At 37.4% G+C, this 16,504-nt stretch overlaps 1 protein-coding gene across 2 annotated transcripts in view; it reads left to right on the forward strand.

Moving 5' to 3' along the window:
* Positions 1–16,504, forward strand: part of TNFAIP6 (TNF alpha induced protein 6) — a 33,259-nt gene that overhangs the window by 10,573 nt on the left and 6,182 nt on the right. The window contains exons 1-4 of one of the 2 annotated variants that reach the window (NM_001081906.3): positions 2,717–2,885; positions 7,346–7,483; positions 9,093–9,254; positions 15,963–16,191. In NM_001081906.3, the coding sequence (NP_001075375.2) occupies positions 2,792–2,885; positions 7,346–7,483; positions 9,093–9,254; positions 15,963–16,191 (623 nt within the window). In that variant the 5' untranslated portion in view covers positions 2,717–2,791. Of the gene's footprint in view, positions 1–2,716; positions 2,886–7,345; positions 7,484–9,092; positions 9,255–15,962; positions 16,192–16,504 lie in introns of those variants that run through there. The other variant, XM_070240557.1, reaches the window with a different exon arrangement.

The raw sequence follows: 16,504 nt of genomic DNA on the forward strand, positions 1-16,504 counted from the left end.
CTCCATATCTTTTCCCTGTTAGCTGAGACTGAGCATATCAGACAAGATAGGGCACAATCAGGGTGGTATGGCCATGGACAAGATTGAGCATACCGAAATGATTTAAAATGCCTCCTCTTGTCCTCTGACAGATGTTTGAAACGCTACTTTGGAGTCTAATTTTTTAGTTTAAAGTCTGTGTAATAGTGACATCACCTAAACCACTGTACCAGCTTAGATTTTAAGTTTGTTCACTGCAGTCTTAGTCCAAATCAGATGTAGAGTTCTCTCCATCGTGTCTTTAGGTATGTAGTAGCTACTTAGGCTTGTGGGCATTGAAATGTTGTGGAAAAGCAACCGAAAGGGAAGCTGCCTCTGACGAAAAACAGTCTTACTGGGTTTTCAGCCAGTGGCTGGCAGGTGCAAAAGGGGCCACTGATCAAGAGATGGGGGGGTTGGGGGGTGGGCTGCATTCATCCCTGAAGGCAAAGCATTTGACTGGTAAAGTCTTCTGAGCCCTTAAAAGGAAATGTTATCAATGTATCTTCTCTCAGCTTCTCAGACACATCCTGGGTAGTGTGTACTGGGAGCTGGGCAGAGAGTGCCTACCTATGTTAGACAACTTCCCAGATAAGTTCATAGGCAACACCCCCATCCATGCTCCTCTCTTCTCCCTCTTGTCCTTCCCTGGATTCCCATCCACACTTCATCTTTTCCATATAAAAATTTCACTCCTTTTTCCTTCCACAATAGAATTAAACAGCCACTCAAAACCAGAACCTACAACATTAGGCACTGTTTTCTATTTGCTTGATGATAGGGAGGACAGGGTTTCCCAACATTGTACAGAAGTGAGGGGAAATATTTGTACTCTGCATAGAGAGTTGGAAGGGGGAAAAAGGAATCCTCCACCCTAGATTGGGTTAATCCATCAAAGCAATCATTAAATTTTCATGTTAAATTAAGTTGAACATTCATACCCTGCTACACTTGGAGCTTCGTTAAAATAGAAAAGGACAAAGAAGGGTATCTGTTAGTTATTTGACCTAAGTAAAGATTAATTTCCAATCCTTTCTTTAGAGTAATTTTTGATAAATGAAGACTAGGGAGAGCTGGATACTTCAGAGAGATGCAAGAAAGGCATGGCCAGAGAATGTGACCAGGCAAAATAATGGGGAAGGCTGTGATGGTTTTGCTGGAGCCTTGTGCAAGTAAAGTTATATTTACTTCCTAAACCACAAACTTAAAATACTCATACAATTCCACTTTCCAGAGAAACATCATAGTTTGTTCCTGGAACTATCTATTCATCCTATTCTCACTGACCATGCCTGTCTTCTCCATAGTCACACCCACCTGGTCTAGACTATATTCTATTTTGCACCAAACTTAAACTCTCTGACCCTATCAGTGAACTAGGATGCAATTCCCTCATCTGTCCTTTGCCATGGGCCCAAAATAGAGATTTTGACCCCTGATACCTTTGTGTATACTTCAATGAGGGTCAGTAAATTCCATACCCTCAACCTACCTCTCCACAACTGCTCTTTCGAGCAGAGATGAGACCAGGGCAAGCCTTCGATGACCAGTGCAAAGATGCCTAAGGGATTTAAGGCTGACTTCAGACCAGAGCATGTCCAAAAAGCTGGCTTTTTCAACGGATTCCAATATCACTGGAGGGACTAAGAAAACATGAGAAAAATGAACATAATGGAAGCAAATGGAAAGCAGTTTGGCAGCAAGAGTAGAGACGCTAAGTAGCAAAGAATGACCTATAAAAGAAGAGAAGCAAAAGCTGCCAAAAGATGGCTGCCAATCATCAGGAAAGGTCACTAGCATCAGAGCACTACGGATATTACCAGACATGTTACCCAAGGACCCTACACAAAAGGAGAGGAAAGTTTGGGATATTTTAAGACGTGGAAACCTTACTATGATAATTATTACCTATTATTTTGATTATCTTTAAAATTAGAGCCATTTGGGGATGCCAGGGCCATATTTTTATTAACTTTGTGACTACCCATCCACCTTTGTCCCAAAACCTCAAGGATTTGTGGCCTGGGGACATTTGTGTTATAATAAGATATCCCAAACCTGCTGGAATGTCCTAAGGCTCTGAAACTGAACTCCTTTTCTGGGAGCTAACGTATTTACCTGCTAACCACAATAAGCCAAAGACTGCCAACAGACTCCACCGAAGGACAAAAGCAGACAGAGGGTAAAGAAATCCTACATCACTGGAGACAGTTTAGGATTTTGGCAAACTGTGCACACATTTTGCTTTAAATTCTCTATACAAGCTTGGCAAGTTTTAGGGAAAACTAAAGTAACATTACCAGGGTCAAGTTCAAGATTAATGCTTAACCCTAAACCCCATACTCCTTAATTGACTTTCTGAAAATAAAACATTCAGCGGTTTCTCTAAAAATTCCTACTGAAGCTTTTTCTAAAAAAAAATTGGGGCTGAATCTGCACCAAGTTACACGAACTTCCTAATAGAAAAGTGTCTGTGACAGACAGAATAAACGAACTCTGTTCCAAATAAGTGAAGTTTAGAATGTAGATGGTCATTCTATATCCTTAGTCTTGGGTGCCAATGCAAATGAGTCAGAGGCTTTGCTCCAGACACTGAGTTAATTGTGTAACTCCACAGCGGAAAATGCCATTGGAGAGTACTTGCTGACCTCACAGTTGAAAAAAACCATTTAAAAGATGTGGAAACCAGATGTTTCAGTCACATTTCAGCCTCTGCTCTGAGAATTTATCCTGAGCAGCCCCTAACAGGCTGTTACTTCTCTACAACTGAGCTATGATCATCTTAATTTACGTACTTGTCTTGCTGTGGGAAGAGGCTCACGGATGGGGATTCAAGAATGGAATTTTTCATAACTCCATATGGCTTGGTAAGAAACTTCACTCCTGAGCTTCTTGTGGGGAATGCCATTTCTTTAAATTCGTGGAGAAGTGCATCAAAGCAATAAATTTTTCTGTTCTGTTCCAGTCTGACGTTTTAAAAAAAACGTGCTTAGGAAAGATAGCTATTGGAATGTATATTCCACTTTCTAAAAAGTGTTCCTGACTTCTAAAATTGGAAAATAGCTTTTTATAAAGTGAACTGTTCTGTAGAAAATAGAGGTTAATATTTATATTCCATATGAAAATATATTTTAAAGTTTTCAAAGCAGATGTGGTATAGTGGGGAGTGTTTCTTTAGCAAAATAAAAACACCAATATATTACTTTGTTTTTATTCTAATGCACTTGCAGTCAGATTTCATAACAGGTAATCATAACAGAATCACAACAGGTAAGTTGGAATATACAATAATTTTATAATCATTGCTCCATGTACCCTGACCTGTAGCATATTATCTTGCTTTTTCCAAACATCCTTTGACTAGTTTGACAAAACCAGCTTGTAATACAGAAAAAAATGAGAAAGGCTTATATTTCTGAATGCATTCTTACCACTTTGATTCCTTTTGTTCGAGCCATCCGTATAAATACTTTTCTACCCCTTTTGTTAGACAAGGAAAGTTTCTTTTGTCATTTTGTTTTGTTAGATGTAAGGAATGACATAGGCCTAACAGTGAATATAAACAATAGACGAAAAAAGGCAAGTACAGAAAACCCAAAATACCCCGTATAGTAAACGATGCTTTAATTGTCATGATACAGATTAATATTGCTTTATGTCCGTTCTTGTGTTTGATAGTGAAAAAGTTTTCACTATTGCTGGAGAAGAAAATTGACAGATTGTTGTATAAAACAAAGAGAAAGCAAAATTAACCTAGATCTTGGTTTTATGCTTGCCAAGCAGCACACAGTTGTAGAATATTTTCTCTTTCAGCATATTTCTCTCTAGTCATAACTGCAGCCACGCGGATTTCATTAAAAAGCTGGATTTGCAATGCACAGCCTTGCTGCCTCTTTTTTCAACTTGAGCCAGTGAACTAGTTTCATGCTGAACAGCGAGATCCATTTGGCCAAGATGGGGTCTGGGATCTACTAGAGGAATAAGCAAGTCTCTTTGTTTATTTTCATTGCACACTATCAAACTTAGGAAAAATACACCTATTTGTCAGAAATGAAAAAATCATCATAAAGCTAGTAAGAATTAAACCCATATGGATAAACTTGGAAACGCTCGAATGATCAAGTAATTTGGAGGTATTGTTGTTGAAGTAAGGTTGAATATTACAAAATATAAACCTGGACAATAGAAGTTCTGTCCTAGAGGTAGAGAGGAGCAAACCCAAATGTTTGTTAATAGTATGCTGCAAATCTGAGGCCTGGGGTAATTGCAAAGAGCTACAATCTGGGACAAATTATTGACCAGTCAGCCCAGCACAAATTGTTTACAGTTGGTTAAGTCCATATAGTATTAGAAACTATTTAGGAAGGAAGGAGAGTTGGATGAGAAGGCAGGAATCTGCTAGCAACTGTCAAGAACAAGCACTTTAAACTCTTGTCTCAGTTTCACACCAGTAAAATGAGAAGGTTGGAGGGGACCCCTAAGGTTTGTTTTTAACTCTGGGATCCTCTAATTCCTTAAATAGTAATTTTTTTAAAAAATGCACTTAAGGACAAGAGATTTCAACTAGTTTACATTGACGATGAAAATTAAAGATGCACAGACAAGCAATTCTTTTTAGCCATTGTACTGAATCTGAAAAAGAGAAAAGGGAAAAGTCACATGATTGTGAGCTCCTACTTGGATCCAAAAGCTATGCTTACAGGTGTTAATGACTTATTTATTCCAAAAAGAGTTATTATTATTCCTATTTGATAGATGAGGAAACTAAGACTCAGGCAGTAATTTATGCAAGGTCACACAACTCGTCCACAGTAGAACCAGGAGTAGAAACGACAGCCATCACGCTACTGTCACCACTTGCTAAAAGGGGAAAGAAAGATCGGTTAAATAGATTTTCAGTTTCAGTGAATGGCTATTAACTAGAAAAATGAATATTATTTCTTCTGGATGGCAAAGCTTTTAAAAATAAAGCATTGTCTAACAGACCACTTTAGTAGTTTAAAATTCTGAGTTGAGGAATACTTTAGTACATATGCCAAGAGTTCTCAACTTGTTCATAAGGCAAGATACTGGGAAGTTAGGTGCTCTTTCAGGAACAATGTGGAATGTTAATATTATTTAATAAATTAAAAATTATAGCATAGACATTTCTGCTATTTAAGTTACTATCTTATTACTAAAGTTTCCACAGGTACAAAGAGTTTAAGAAAAATTACTGGGAAGAAAACAAAATTATTTTTTAAAAATTTGTATCTTAATTTATTTTATTCCTGCAAATATTTGTTAAAAGATAAGCTGAGGCATAGTAAAAAGTTTTAAGAGTTTATTTGAGCAAAAACTAATTCAAATCAGGCAGCATCCAATCTAGCAGATAGAAAGGAGCTTGGAGGAACTGTACGAAAGGAAAGACTTTCATAGGCGGAAGGAAGCAGGAACAAGGAAGGTATCCTAGACGAAAAAGTGGGTTGGTTATTGCATGGTTACTTTCCTTCAGAGGGTGGCAGGGATCTCTCAGGCTGATTACCTAACTAGTGCTGATCAGATGATTTCTACTGACTGGTTCAAGATTCCATTTCTGGGACAGTCAAGGCTGTAATTACATTAAGTCTCGGCTTGGTGGGGCTTAGCATGAGCGACTCCATTTGTGACCTGTTTTCGTGTTTTTAACAAGAATCTCTTTTACAAAATATACGTAAGTTGAACATGTCTCCCTTCTCTCCTAAAAGCCTTAGTCCTCCTGTGCTTCAAAATAGAGGTACTTACATTGCCCACTAGTGTCCAATTGCTGGAGAACAGGACTGGATCCACAGCACCAAGAAAAGTACCTCATGGTATAGCCACAAAACAATCAAATTAGAAACTAGTTGGAGTTTAGTTAATGAAGCTTTACCATATGCAGGACACTTGGGCAGCAGGTGACTTTCAAAGGGGAAAACGACTTTGATGTTCCTTGTGTTCTCTCACCTGGAAGAATCAAATTGACTAAGGGCCTCAATGTATAAGTGATAGGCCTTCTTACCATATAATGTGTAAGAGTAGGACCCCTTGGAGTTCAGAAAAAGAGAGAAAATGCCAAGCAACATCTCCTATTGAGCTGTGGCAGAGTCAACTTCAGCTTGGGGAGAAGAGCAAGGAATGGTATTTCTTTCTTTTCTTTTTTTTTGAGGAAGATTAGCCCTGAGCTAACTACTGCCAGTCCTCCTCTTTTTGCTGAGGAAGCCTGGCCCTGAGCTAACATCTGTGCCCATCTTCCTCTACTTTATATGTGGGACACCTACCACAGCATGGTGTGCCAAGCTGTGGCATGTCCGCACCTGGGATCGGAACCAGCGAACCCCAGGCTGCTGAGAAGCAGAACATGCTAACTTAACCACTGCGCCCCCGGCCCAGCCCCAGGAAGGATATTTCTAATACTGCTGGATTCATGTCTTGCTGCATGCCAAGGAATATGTGTTCTCATTGAAATGGTCTTGATGGTGGTAGATTGCACAGGTCAGGGTACAAAGGCTTAACCGCGATCTGACAATCTACATAGAACTATTAGAACTATGTTATAATTATAGCTCTGGGAATCTTATCACATTGTTTCCATGGCAATATGCACTCCAAACTCAAAACACTCCACTTAAACAGTCATCTGTTCGGAGACAACTCATGTATGACTTAACACTACCTCAAATACGTGAACTAAAAAAGACAAAACAGACAAAGAAATTAGAAACTCGTAGTTAGGTGTGCCCAAGTTTTTTCTCTACTGTGTTTGAATCTATTTTTCTTTTCTTTAATGCAATATTTGTTTGCTTGGATTCCTTCAAACTTTTCCTCAGTTTTTGATTTGTTTACTAAATTCTCAAACACATTGCTTTAGTCACTTCCCTCGTGGATATTTTGGGTTATTTTTTTCCACCATGTGATCCTACATAACGGATCAATTTTCATTGGCTTTCTTTTGCTTCACCTCCTTTTTCTCCTATTGCTTACCTTTCCAAGTTTTTATGTGACTTAAAACCCAAAAAAGGTCAAAACTTAGTCATCTTTGGACAGTGTAGAAATACAATGTTGTATTAAAACTTTCAGGCTATCAGTTCAGAAACATAATTTAGCCTCAAGTTTCTGCCTATTCCCCCAAATTCCCCTAAAATTTCCCTCATTCATATTTTTCTCCAAAGTTTTCTAACAATGAAAACTTAGCCACCCAAGGCAGCTGACCCAGGGAACCCTTTGGCAGGAACACTAGCTGATGCAATCTTCCAGCTGAGGCCACAAAATTTCCCTTATTCCACAAAAATGGATAATAGTGCATTTATGACATTTTGTGAATTCACAGAACAAGCAGCAGGAGTATACCACAGAGAAGCACGGTCTGGAAAATACAAGCTCACCTACGCAGAAGCGAAGGCGGTGTGTGAATACGAAGGTGGCCATCTCGCCACCTATAAGCAGCTAGAAGCAGCCAGAAAAATTGGTAACTGATTTGACAATGATTTTTTTTCTTTTTCACCTTTGGGGGAAAACAATTCCACCTTTCCTGTAACCCCTTAATAGGACTTCTCTCTCTACCCCTACTCATAGTTCTATGAGTCTTTATGACCTCTCTGCCCTCCAGCTTATCCCATTTTCTCTGCCTGGAGATGGTGGAAAGTTCCTAGGACTAGCAAATTATTTGGAGTCACAACCCATTGTGAGCTAATAAATAAAAGTCAAAAGAAAATGAAGACATCATTTAAATTCCTCATTAATTTTAATACCACTGCTATTCATTTTTAATATTGTTCTATCTCTTCTTAACTTCTGGGTATGGGTTTTCTCAGCTGTTAAATGATCTTACTATGTTGACTCTTACAGGAAAATTTTACTTGGTAGGAGAAATACTGAATTTAGCGGCATTTTTCCAATTATTTCTTTTTTCACATTTAGTGAGAGAACATATTTGTACTCTAGGATCAAAAGCTATGAGGAGGGGCAGCCCGGGGCGAGTGGTTAAGTTCGAGTGCTCAGCTTCGCTGGCCCAGGGTTTCACAGGTTTGAATCCTGGGCACGGACATGGCACTGCTCATCAGGCCATGCTGAGGCTGCATCCCACATGCCACAACTAGAAGGACCCACAGTTGAAAAATCTACCACTATGTACGGGGGGATTGGGGGAGAAAAAGAAAAAAAAAAACTATGAGGAAAAGGAGGGTAAGCAAGTTGTAAGACAGCAGGGGAAAGAAACTGGGAAGATGATGTCAGGAGACCTGGTGAAAAACCTAGCAACTAACTAGTGCTATTTGCTCTCTCCTGGACTTTCAGGAGAATCCAAAAGGCCATCTTCATTTGGAAGGTTCTTCCTCATTGAAGATACCCCTTTGCTGATAAGAAAATACTTGGCAAATTATTGTATATATTACCCGAGATAAAAATAAGAGTGTTCTCTGAAATGCACCAAAGTCTCCCCAGATGACTGCGCAGTCTATAAGCTGAGGTGATGCAGTAACTGGAATGACAGATACAATGGCCAGAGCCATTAGCGGCCATCTTGGACTTCTAGTAAAATCATTCTTGAATAACATCAGCAAATATTAAAACAGCCTCCAAAATTGAGCAAGGAAAACAGGGCTGACACTTTGTTTGAAATTTCTAAGTGCTTTTGTCCCTAATCAAATTTTTAAAAATATTAGCAACATCTTAATTGATCCTGAAATAGAAATGAATTAAATTATCATTTGAATTCTTCTCTCAGGATTCATAGTAATTTTAGGAATTATCTCATGGCACTAGATAGGTCATTTGCAAAAAGAAGCTAGATCTGAACTTGGATTGTTTTCATATCCATGGCATTAAGATTTCTAGTCTGTCTGCATCTTTTTTTTTTCAAGTAAGATGTCGTTTTCTAGTAAAAGTCAGATGTCAGATTCAATATGTGTTCAAACTTTATTTTATTTTTAAGAAAACAGTTTTTTCCCTTTTGCATGAACTGGATATGGGCAGTCAAGAAACTGTCACTGTTGGAAGGGTCCATCATTGTTAAGATGAACTTTGTTCGGCTGAGGGAGCTTACCAGTTAAGCCCATAACCCTTTTATTCTCTTGCAGGATTTCACGTCTGTGCTGCTGGGTGGATGGCCAAGGGTAGAGTTGGATACCCCATTGTGAAGCCAGGGCCCAACTGTGGATTTGGAAAAACTGGTATTATTGATTACGGAATCCGTCTCAACAGGAGTGAAAGATGGGATGCCTACTGCTACAACCCACATGGTTTGTTAAAAATAATAATTTTATACTTTGCAAAAACAGTCACATGTTACTAAGAAGTTGTTAAAGAGAAATAGCTTCTTCTTCCAGAGACAAATCAATTTAGTAATGATAATATTAATAACTACCATTCACAGAGTCATTATGCTCTACCAGGCACTGACTGACGTTCCTTCATCTACAGTCACTTAATATTCACAACAACTCTGCAAGGAGCTATTGTTATACTTATCTTAGAAATTAAGAAACTAAAAGTTTAAGAGCTCAAGTAACTTACCCAAAATCAGACAGCCAATAATTAGTAGCCAGGTAGGATTGTGAATTCAGGTCTGTTCTGCGCCGCGGAACTTCCCGACCACAAAGGGGAAAAAAGCAGGTTATAAACTTGTCACAGTTAAGTAGCTAAAACAATAAACTGATACTACCAAATGTTAACTGTTCAAAATTATCCCTTTGATAGAATGGGGAAAAGGAGACAGAATAAACTAACTCTTGCCCTAATTTCTTATTGCGCATAAATTCTTAAACTTCCAAACTAAACAACTCTCTCTGTGGCTTAACAATTATATACTGGATATACTAGTTATTACATAGTATATTTTTATTCATATTCTTTTTCCGGGGTTCACTGTAGCTAGGAAAACATTAAACAGAAAATTAACTCATTATAATTATTATAAAGAGTTATTCTTTGTTCATGTTCTTGGAGAAAAAATAGACTGTTCTTTTTGGATGTATTTCCCCAGAATATTAAAAAGTGTTACAAAGTCTCTCCCACATTTATGATCATAAACATTCTCAGGTGGTGTCCCATTTGGATCTACCTTATAAGGAAGTCCATAACACAATAGAAGTGTTATAGTGAAGTTCTAGCATACTATTATAGAATTTGTTATTTAATGATTTAACCACTGGAGAACAGTTTCTCATGTTTGTAACATATATCTCAAAATAATGTGTATTTCAACTAGAAAAGAATTTTTCCTAGACCTATCACTTATTCTCACTTGAGAAAAAAATACTTATTGCATTTATATAAGACTATAACTTTCAAACCACTTTGACATACTTTAAGCCTATACTATAATCTATTTAGTCCTATATTTAGTCATTGTTTAGTCATATATTTTATTTTCCTCCCTCTCTGCCTTTTCTTCAACATATTTATTCAGGCACCTCTCTTTTTACTCTCAAGAATAACTTTTATTTCCAAATATATTCTCTGATTCTTCATTTGCTTGGTAAACCTTATGATCTCTGAGCATCTGTTCATTTGCATAGGGGAGTCTAGGGGAGATGAAGTACTCCCCTAGATGTACTATTGTAAACGTTCTTACATTATTTTATTGCCCTTTATAAGAATGCCACCATAACACAAATTTTTATAAGCTGCTTTTGTTTCTTGTAGAGTTCAGATACATTTTACTCTGGCAATACGTGTACGGAATCCCGGGAAGCATGTTCTTACTCAATTCTCAGCTTGCTCTTAGATGCAATGACATGTCGCTTGTTGAGGATGTGGTTAACCTGAACAGGACTGGGGACTGCCGAACTAGCATTGGGAGTTTATTGAAAAACTATTGGAATGAAAAAATCATACCAGTATCAGAAAAGTTAAGCAATGATTATTCATTAATCAAGGTCACCATGTTAGAGTTGATTGAATTAAGAAAGAATAGTTTAGGGGCTGGCCCCGTGGCCGAGTGGTTAAGTTTGCACGCTCCTCTGCAGGCAGCCCAGTGTTTCATTGGTTCGAATCCTGGGCGCGGACATGGCACTGCTCATCAAACCACGCTGAGGCAGCGTCCCACATGCCACAACTAGAAGGACCAACAACGAAGAATACACAACTATGTACCAGGGGGCTTTGGGGAGAAAAAGGAAAAAAATAAAATCTTTGGGAAAAAAAAAAAAGAAAGAATAGTTTAGAACTAAACTTGTTTATCAAGTTCTAAATGTGTGACATGATGTTGACTGCCTTTTATATAAATACTTTTTAATCAATTAACAGTCCACAGGGACCCAGCCAGCGTTGAGAATCTGTCATTTTCTAAATAAGCAAGAGATGAGGCAATAACTATACGTAACATAAAATCTAGAGCTGAATAGATATAGCTAGATTACCAAAATAGTTCAAAATTTGAATTTTTTTCCTAATCTAATGATACATACAACAAAGATAGGATGCTATGGGACACAGCAAGTCACTCCAAAAGCTGGCACTGTACATGCTTATGTACACATATAAATTATGTATTATATAATATTTAATAATGCAATAAGATACAATATACAATAATAAAATAAGCTTACATTTTGCATAATATCCTTAAGTTATCCTCTATATTTTATCTTAAGAATAATTCTGTGAGGGAGGGAATAGGAGAGGCGTGATTATATTTATTTTACTGTAGGGGAGGAAGAAATTTTCCTCTACTCTTCTAGGTTCATCTAGATTGCCTAAGAATTAAATTGACCCGAGAGAGACTTACAGGAGAAAAACCAAATTTAATAACATGTATACACAGGAGAGACCCAGGAAAACTGAGTAACTCACCCAAATGACCAAAGCTCTCACCTTAAACACCATTTCAACTAAAGATAAAAGAGGCTGTTGGGAGTTGGGAGTGTCAGTTATGGGAGATTACCAGGAAAAGCACGGTAAACAAGGATAAGGTGGCTACGCAGATTTAAGTTGTTGCTTTCTCTATTGATAAGAGTTTCTAGAAATTCAGATAGCCTCCTCTTTCTGGTTCAGCTAGAGAGACACCCTTACAAATGGAGATTTCCTTTACAAATGTCTTTACAAAGGGTAACTTCTATTTGGTTTTCAGAGCTACTCCCATGCCTGCTATTTCTTAAAAAATAACCAGCCTAAAATAATCCTTATGCCAAAGAGATATGTTTTGGGTGGCAAATTCTGCTCACCTACAGTCCCGCCTCTGAAACTTCCCCAGGAAGTTTGACAGTCCAGAAGCTAAGTTGATGCATTGCTCCATATCTCATTGAACCAGTCACTCAGTCCTGAGAATAGGTCAGTTCAGTTAAACAGTTGTGTCTCATTTTAGGAGGTGGTGAGGCAGCTGGACTCCCAAAGTTAGATCCATACTGTGAGAGAAACCAGATATTTAATGAGACATTTCCATGGGAATAAAATAAAAACAAAGGTTAATGATTGAGCAAATTATAAACCAGTTTCTGAGTTCTGAGTCTAGCCATTTGAGAACACTACTAGATATCAGAGTCAAAGCATCTTTTGCAGTTTGAAATATCTCTGATGATGTCATTGAGCATGCAGGCAAATTCTCTAAGTGGCTTTCATAGCATCAGGCACACAGATTGTTCAAATATGGATTATTGTGGTGACCTCTCCTAAGTCTATATCACGTCATTTACATTCAGCTTGCAGGACTTTAGGAGAAAGGGCAAGTTTGGTTCTCAAGGATTCCAAGTCAAACATGGGAGAAAATTGGAAACATTAGTGTGTAGAGTTGTAGCCAAATATTTGAGAAAACTAGAAGAATTCAGGATCCAGCCCAGCATACAAGTGAAAAACAAAACCTCAAAAGGCAAATGAACAGCTCCAGAATCTAATATCCATAAGTGTATTATATTTTCTACTGAAACTAATTTTTCTCTCTAAAATCACCCTTAATTTTACAAAAAATAGACAAATCAAGACTAATTTGTTGCACAAATCAAGACTAATTTGTTGCAAAATAAGTTTAGTTTCAGTAAACTTGGCCGGATTATTTACATAAGTGCAGCAAGAATGGCAATTGATCATATAGACTCTTTTAAATCTGCTTTGCTGGAACTTTTCATAAGGAATCTCCAGAGGGAACTTTTTTTCCCCCCTAAAGATTGGCGCCTGGGCTAACAACTGTTGCCAATCTTTGGTTTTTGTTTTTTTTTCTACTTTATCTCCCCAAACCCCCCCTGTACAGAGTTGTATATCTTAGTTGCCGGTCCTTCTAGTTGTGGTATGTGGGACGCCGCCTCAACGTGGCCTGATGAATGGTGCCATGTCCATGCCCAGGATCCAAACACTGGGCCGGCTCAGTGGAGCGCACAAACTTAACCACTTGGCCACAGAGCCGGCCCCAGATGGAACTTTTACTAGCCTCTTGAGGCTAAGAAGCCATGCCAAGGAGTTGCCATCAGACTCTGCCTACATATCTGTAGATTTGGGCAAGTTCCTCTCTTCTTGAGGTCCCCCAAAATATCCTGAGATTTCTACACCTGCTAGGAAGTGACCCTCCTTACTCACCTGGTAAGGCTGTTGGAAACCCTGTAAGCAAACAGCCAGTTGTTTTTTCAAGGGGCTTTATTGGCTCCATAAAATCAATCTTAGTACCTGAAAGCTATTAGGTCATATCTGAGTCTATGCATGTCTCTCTCAAATATGATATTCCAGTCAAAACCTTGGTGACATAACCAGTTTCCAATTGTGTCCCGTTACAAGGAGAAAAGATTCTTATTGAACTTATGTAAATAATTATATTACCATGCAAATAAGAATACTCACTCACTAAGAGTTTGCAAATTCTGAAGGGATTATACAGGGAAAAAATTTTTCACCTTTGTTCACAAAAGTATATATTTTACCAAATTGCTCTCAGTCAAAGCAAAAATAGCTTAAGCAAAAAACGCTTCCTTAAATCTGGAAAACAAAGATTAAAGAACCACTAACATTTCAAATAAAAACTCATAAAAATTATAAATCATAATCAGTCATATAATCATGGTCCCATGTAATTAGCTCATATTGATCTTGATCTTTCATTAGTGGTTTTATGAAGCCAGTTTTTCCTTAGAGTTCTGTAAATTTTTTCCCAGTTCAGTTTTATGATCTTAACTGATACATTTCTAGAAATTTAGATATCCTCCTCTTCCTGGTAGAGCAAAGAAGACATCCTTAAAAATGGAGATTTCCCTTACAAATATGAATGTATTTTACAAAGCGTAACTTCTGTCTGGTTTTCAGAGCTCCTCTCATGTCTGCTGTTTCTTAAAAACTAACTGGCCTAAAATAATCCTTATGCCAAGGAGACATATTCTGGGTAGCAAATTCTGCTCCCCTACATTACCAATGAAGAAACTGAGGTCTAGATGTCACAGAGCTCAGACTAGATCCCTGACCTTTTGTCACTCCCCAGCCTTTCTAAGATCCTGTTCTGCCTTGGGGAGATAAGCTTCCTTAACTTCTATGGCAATAAGGCAATTTTTAAAAATAGTTATTATAAAGCAGAATATTCATGTAAAAAGCCTCATTGATTTAATGAAAAATATCTTTTAATGCTACCCAGAGTCACCACCATCACCACTGCTCATATTATTTTTGAGATCCCAGGTTGTTACTGTTTTCAAGACACCAGACATTTATTTGTTGTGGAATTAAAATTAATTAGGGCCTCTCCATAGCTTTCCCTCTAGGTCATTCTGTAGAATCACTGATTCTGGCAGAGGTTGATTGCTTGTCCTTATAACAAGTTATAGTACATGGCAGAAATCTATGAAATGATAAATGACTTGAAAAGAAAACAACATAAATATACCTGCCAAATCCTCAAATATTAGGATTAAGGTGCTAATTTAGGACCAGTAAAAGAGATAAAGAATTATTATAAACTATTCCTTTTAACTGGATTAGTGACTCTCAAAGTCCCTTGTGATCCCAAAATTCTATAATTATTTTCCAAACAAAATATATTGGACTCATTGAGTTCCCAAAGACACAGTGTGACACCACAGGACAAAATCCATGCCATCTTGATTGGACTGTTGGTAATACAGTGTAGGGGAACAGAATTTGCCACTCTAAATTTTCTCTTTGGCTTGAGGATTAATTATTTGAGACTGATTGCTTTTAAGAAGAAAAATCTCAGGAAGAAACTTTGACCTTCCCACTAACTGCCTAAAGGAATTTAAGATAGAAAGCCTGTTCCAGGAAGGATCTATCACCAGAGATAACTATGGTACAATATGAACTAGGTGTGGGAGGCAGGGAGAAATCTAGCAAGGCTTATTTGATCAAAGTCATCTCCATCTCTCATTGTCTTTGCAAGGCATGGCAAACATATGTTTACCAAGCATTAACTCTTTCATCTTCCTATAAATTGCCTCCTTTCCCTTTGAATGCCCAGACGTCTGTCCCCTTCTCCTTAGTCCAGAATGACATATATACTTCATTTTGCCTGTCTTTGGAATTCTTCACGCTTATGTGAATTCCCCATGTGCACGTATGAAATTTTGTTTGATCTTCTCCTGTTGACTTGCCCTATGTTATTTTAAATATTTGACCAGACAGAAGAACCATATGGGAAAAGGGAGGAATTTTCCCCTCCTCTACAATGGGTATTTATATTGGTGAAACACACATAAGACTTGTGCATTCTATGCTTAAAATATAAAAAGAAGCAAAAAATGTAAACAAGAGCACAATCAATTTAATTAGTATTTTTTCTTGCTATTTTACTTTTTAAAAAATTCAAAAATAGTCTATGTTCATTTTAGAGAATTTAGCAACTATTAATAAAAAAATTTATTCCTTAGCTACAAGTATACATGATATATTATAGATGCTGCATATGAAGCCATTTCTTTACTATTTCATAAAAAATAATGAACAGATGGACACTAAGACATGAATATCATTTTAAAGTAGGAATAATTTCTTTCTAATGCTTCCTTCTCTTTTTTTCCTTTTAGCAAAGGAATGCGGTGGCATCTTTACAGATACAAAGAGAATTTTTAAATCTCCAGGCTTCCCAAATGAATATGATGATAACCAAGTCTGCTACTGGCACATCAGACTCAAGTATGGTCAGCGTATTCACCTGAGTTTTCTGGACTTTGATCTTGAAGACGATACAGGTTGCTTGGCTGACTATGTTGAAATATATGACAGTTATGATGATGTCCATGGCTTTGTGGGAAGGTATGTGTTGTTTCTCCACATAGGAAGTTAAATGAACATCCAATATTTTGTTTGATGTATCTTTCATTTTCCCCCAACTGTCCCTACAATATTGGTTTTCCAGTATTTCTACTCTCCAGCAACACTATATTCTTTCTTAAGAAAGATTTTTTCTTAGAATATTAAATCACAGTCAGCTGCTACATGTACGTATTTATTACTAAAATAGTGATAGCTGCCTTTTGATTATTAAGTTGTAACAATTAGTTAAATAGTCTATAAAGACCTCAAGATTTGACTAACATTATGAGGGAGAAGAGATATGTGAATAGGG

Source organism: Equus caballus, chromosome 18 (genome assembly GCF_041296265.1).
Source record: "Equus caballus isolate H_3958 breed thoroughbred chromosome 18, TB-T2T, whole genome shotgun sequence".
Taxonomy (NCBI): domain Eukaryota; kingdom Metazoa; phylum Chordata; class Mammalia; order Perissodactyla; family Equidae; genus Equus; species Equus caballus.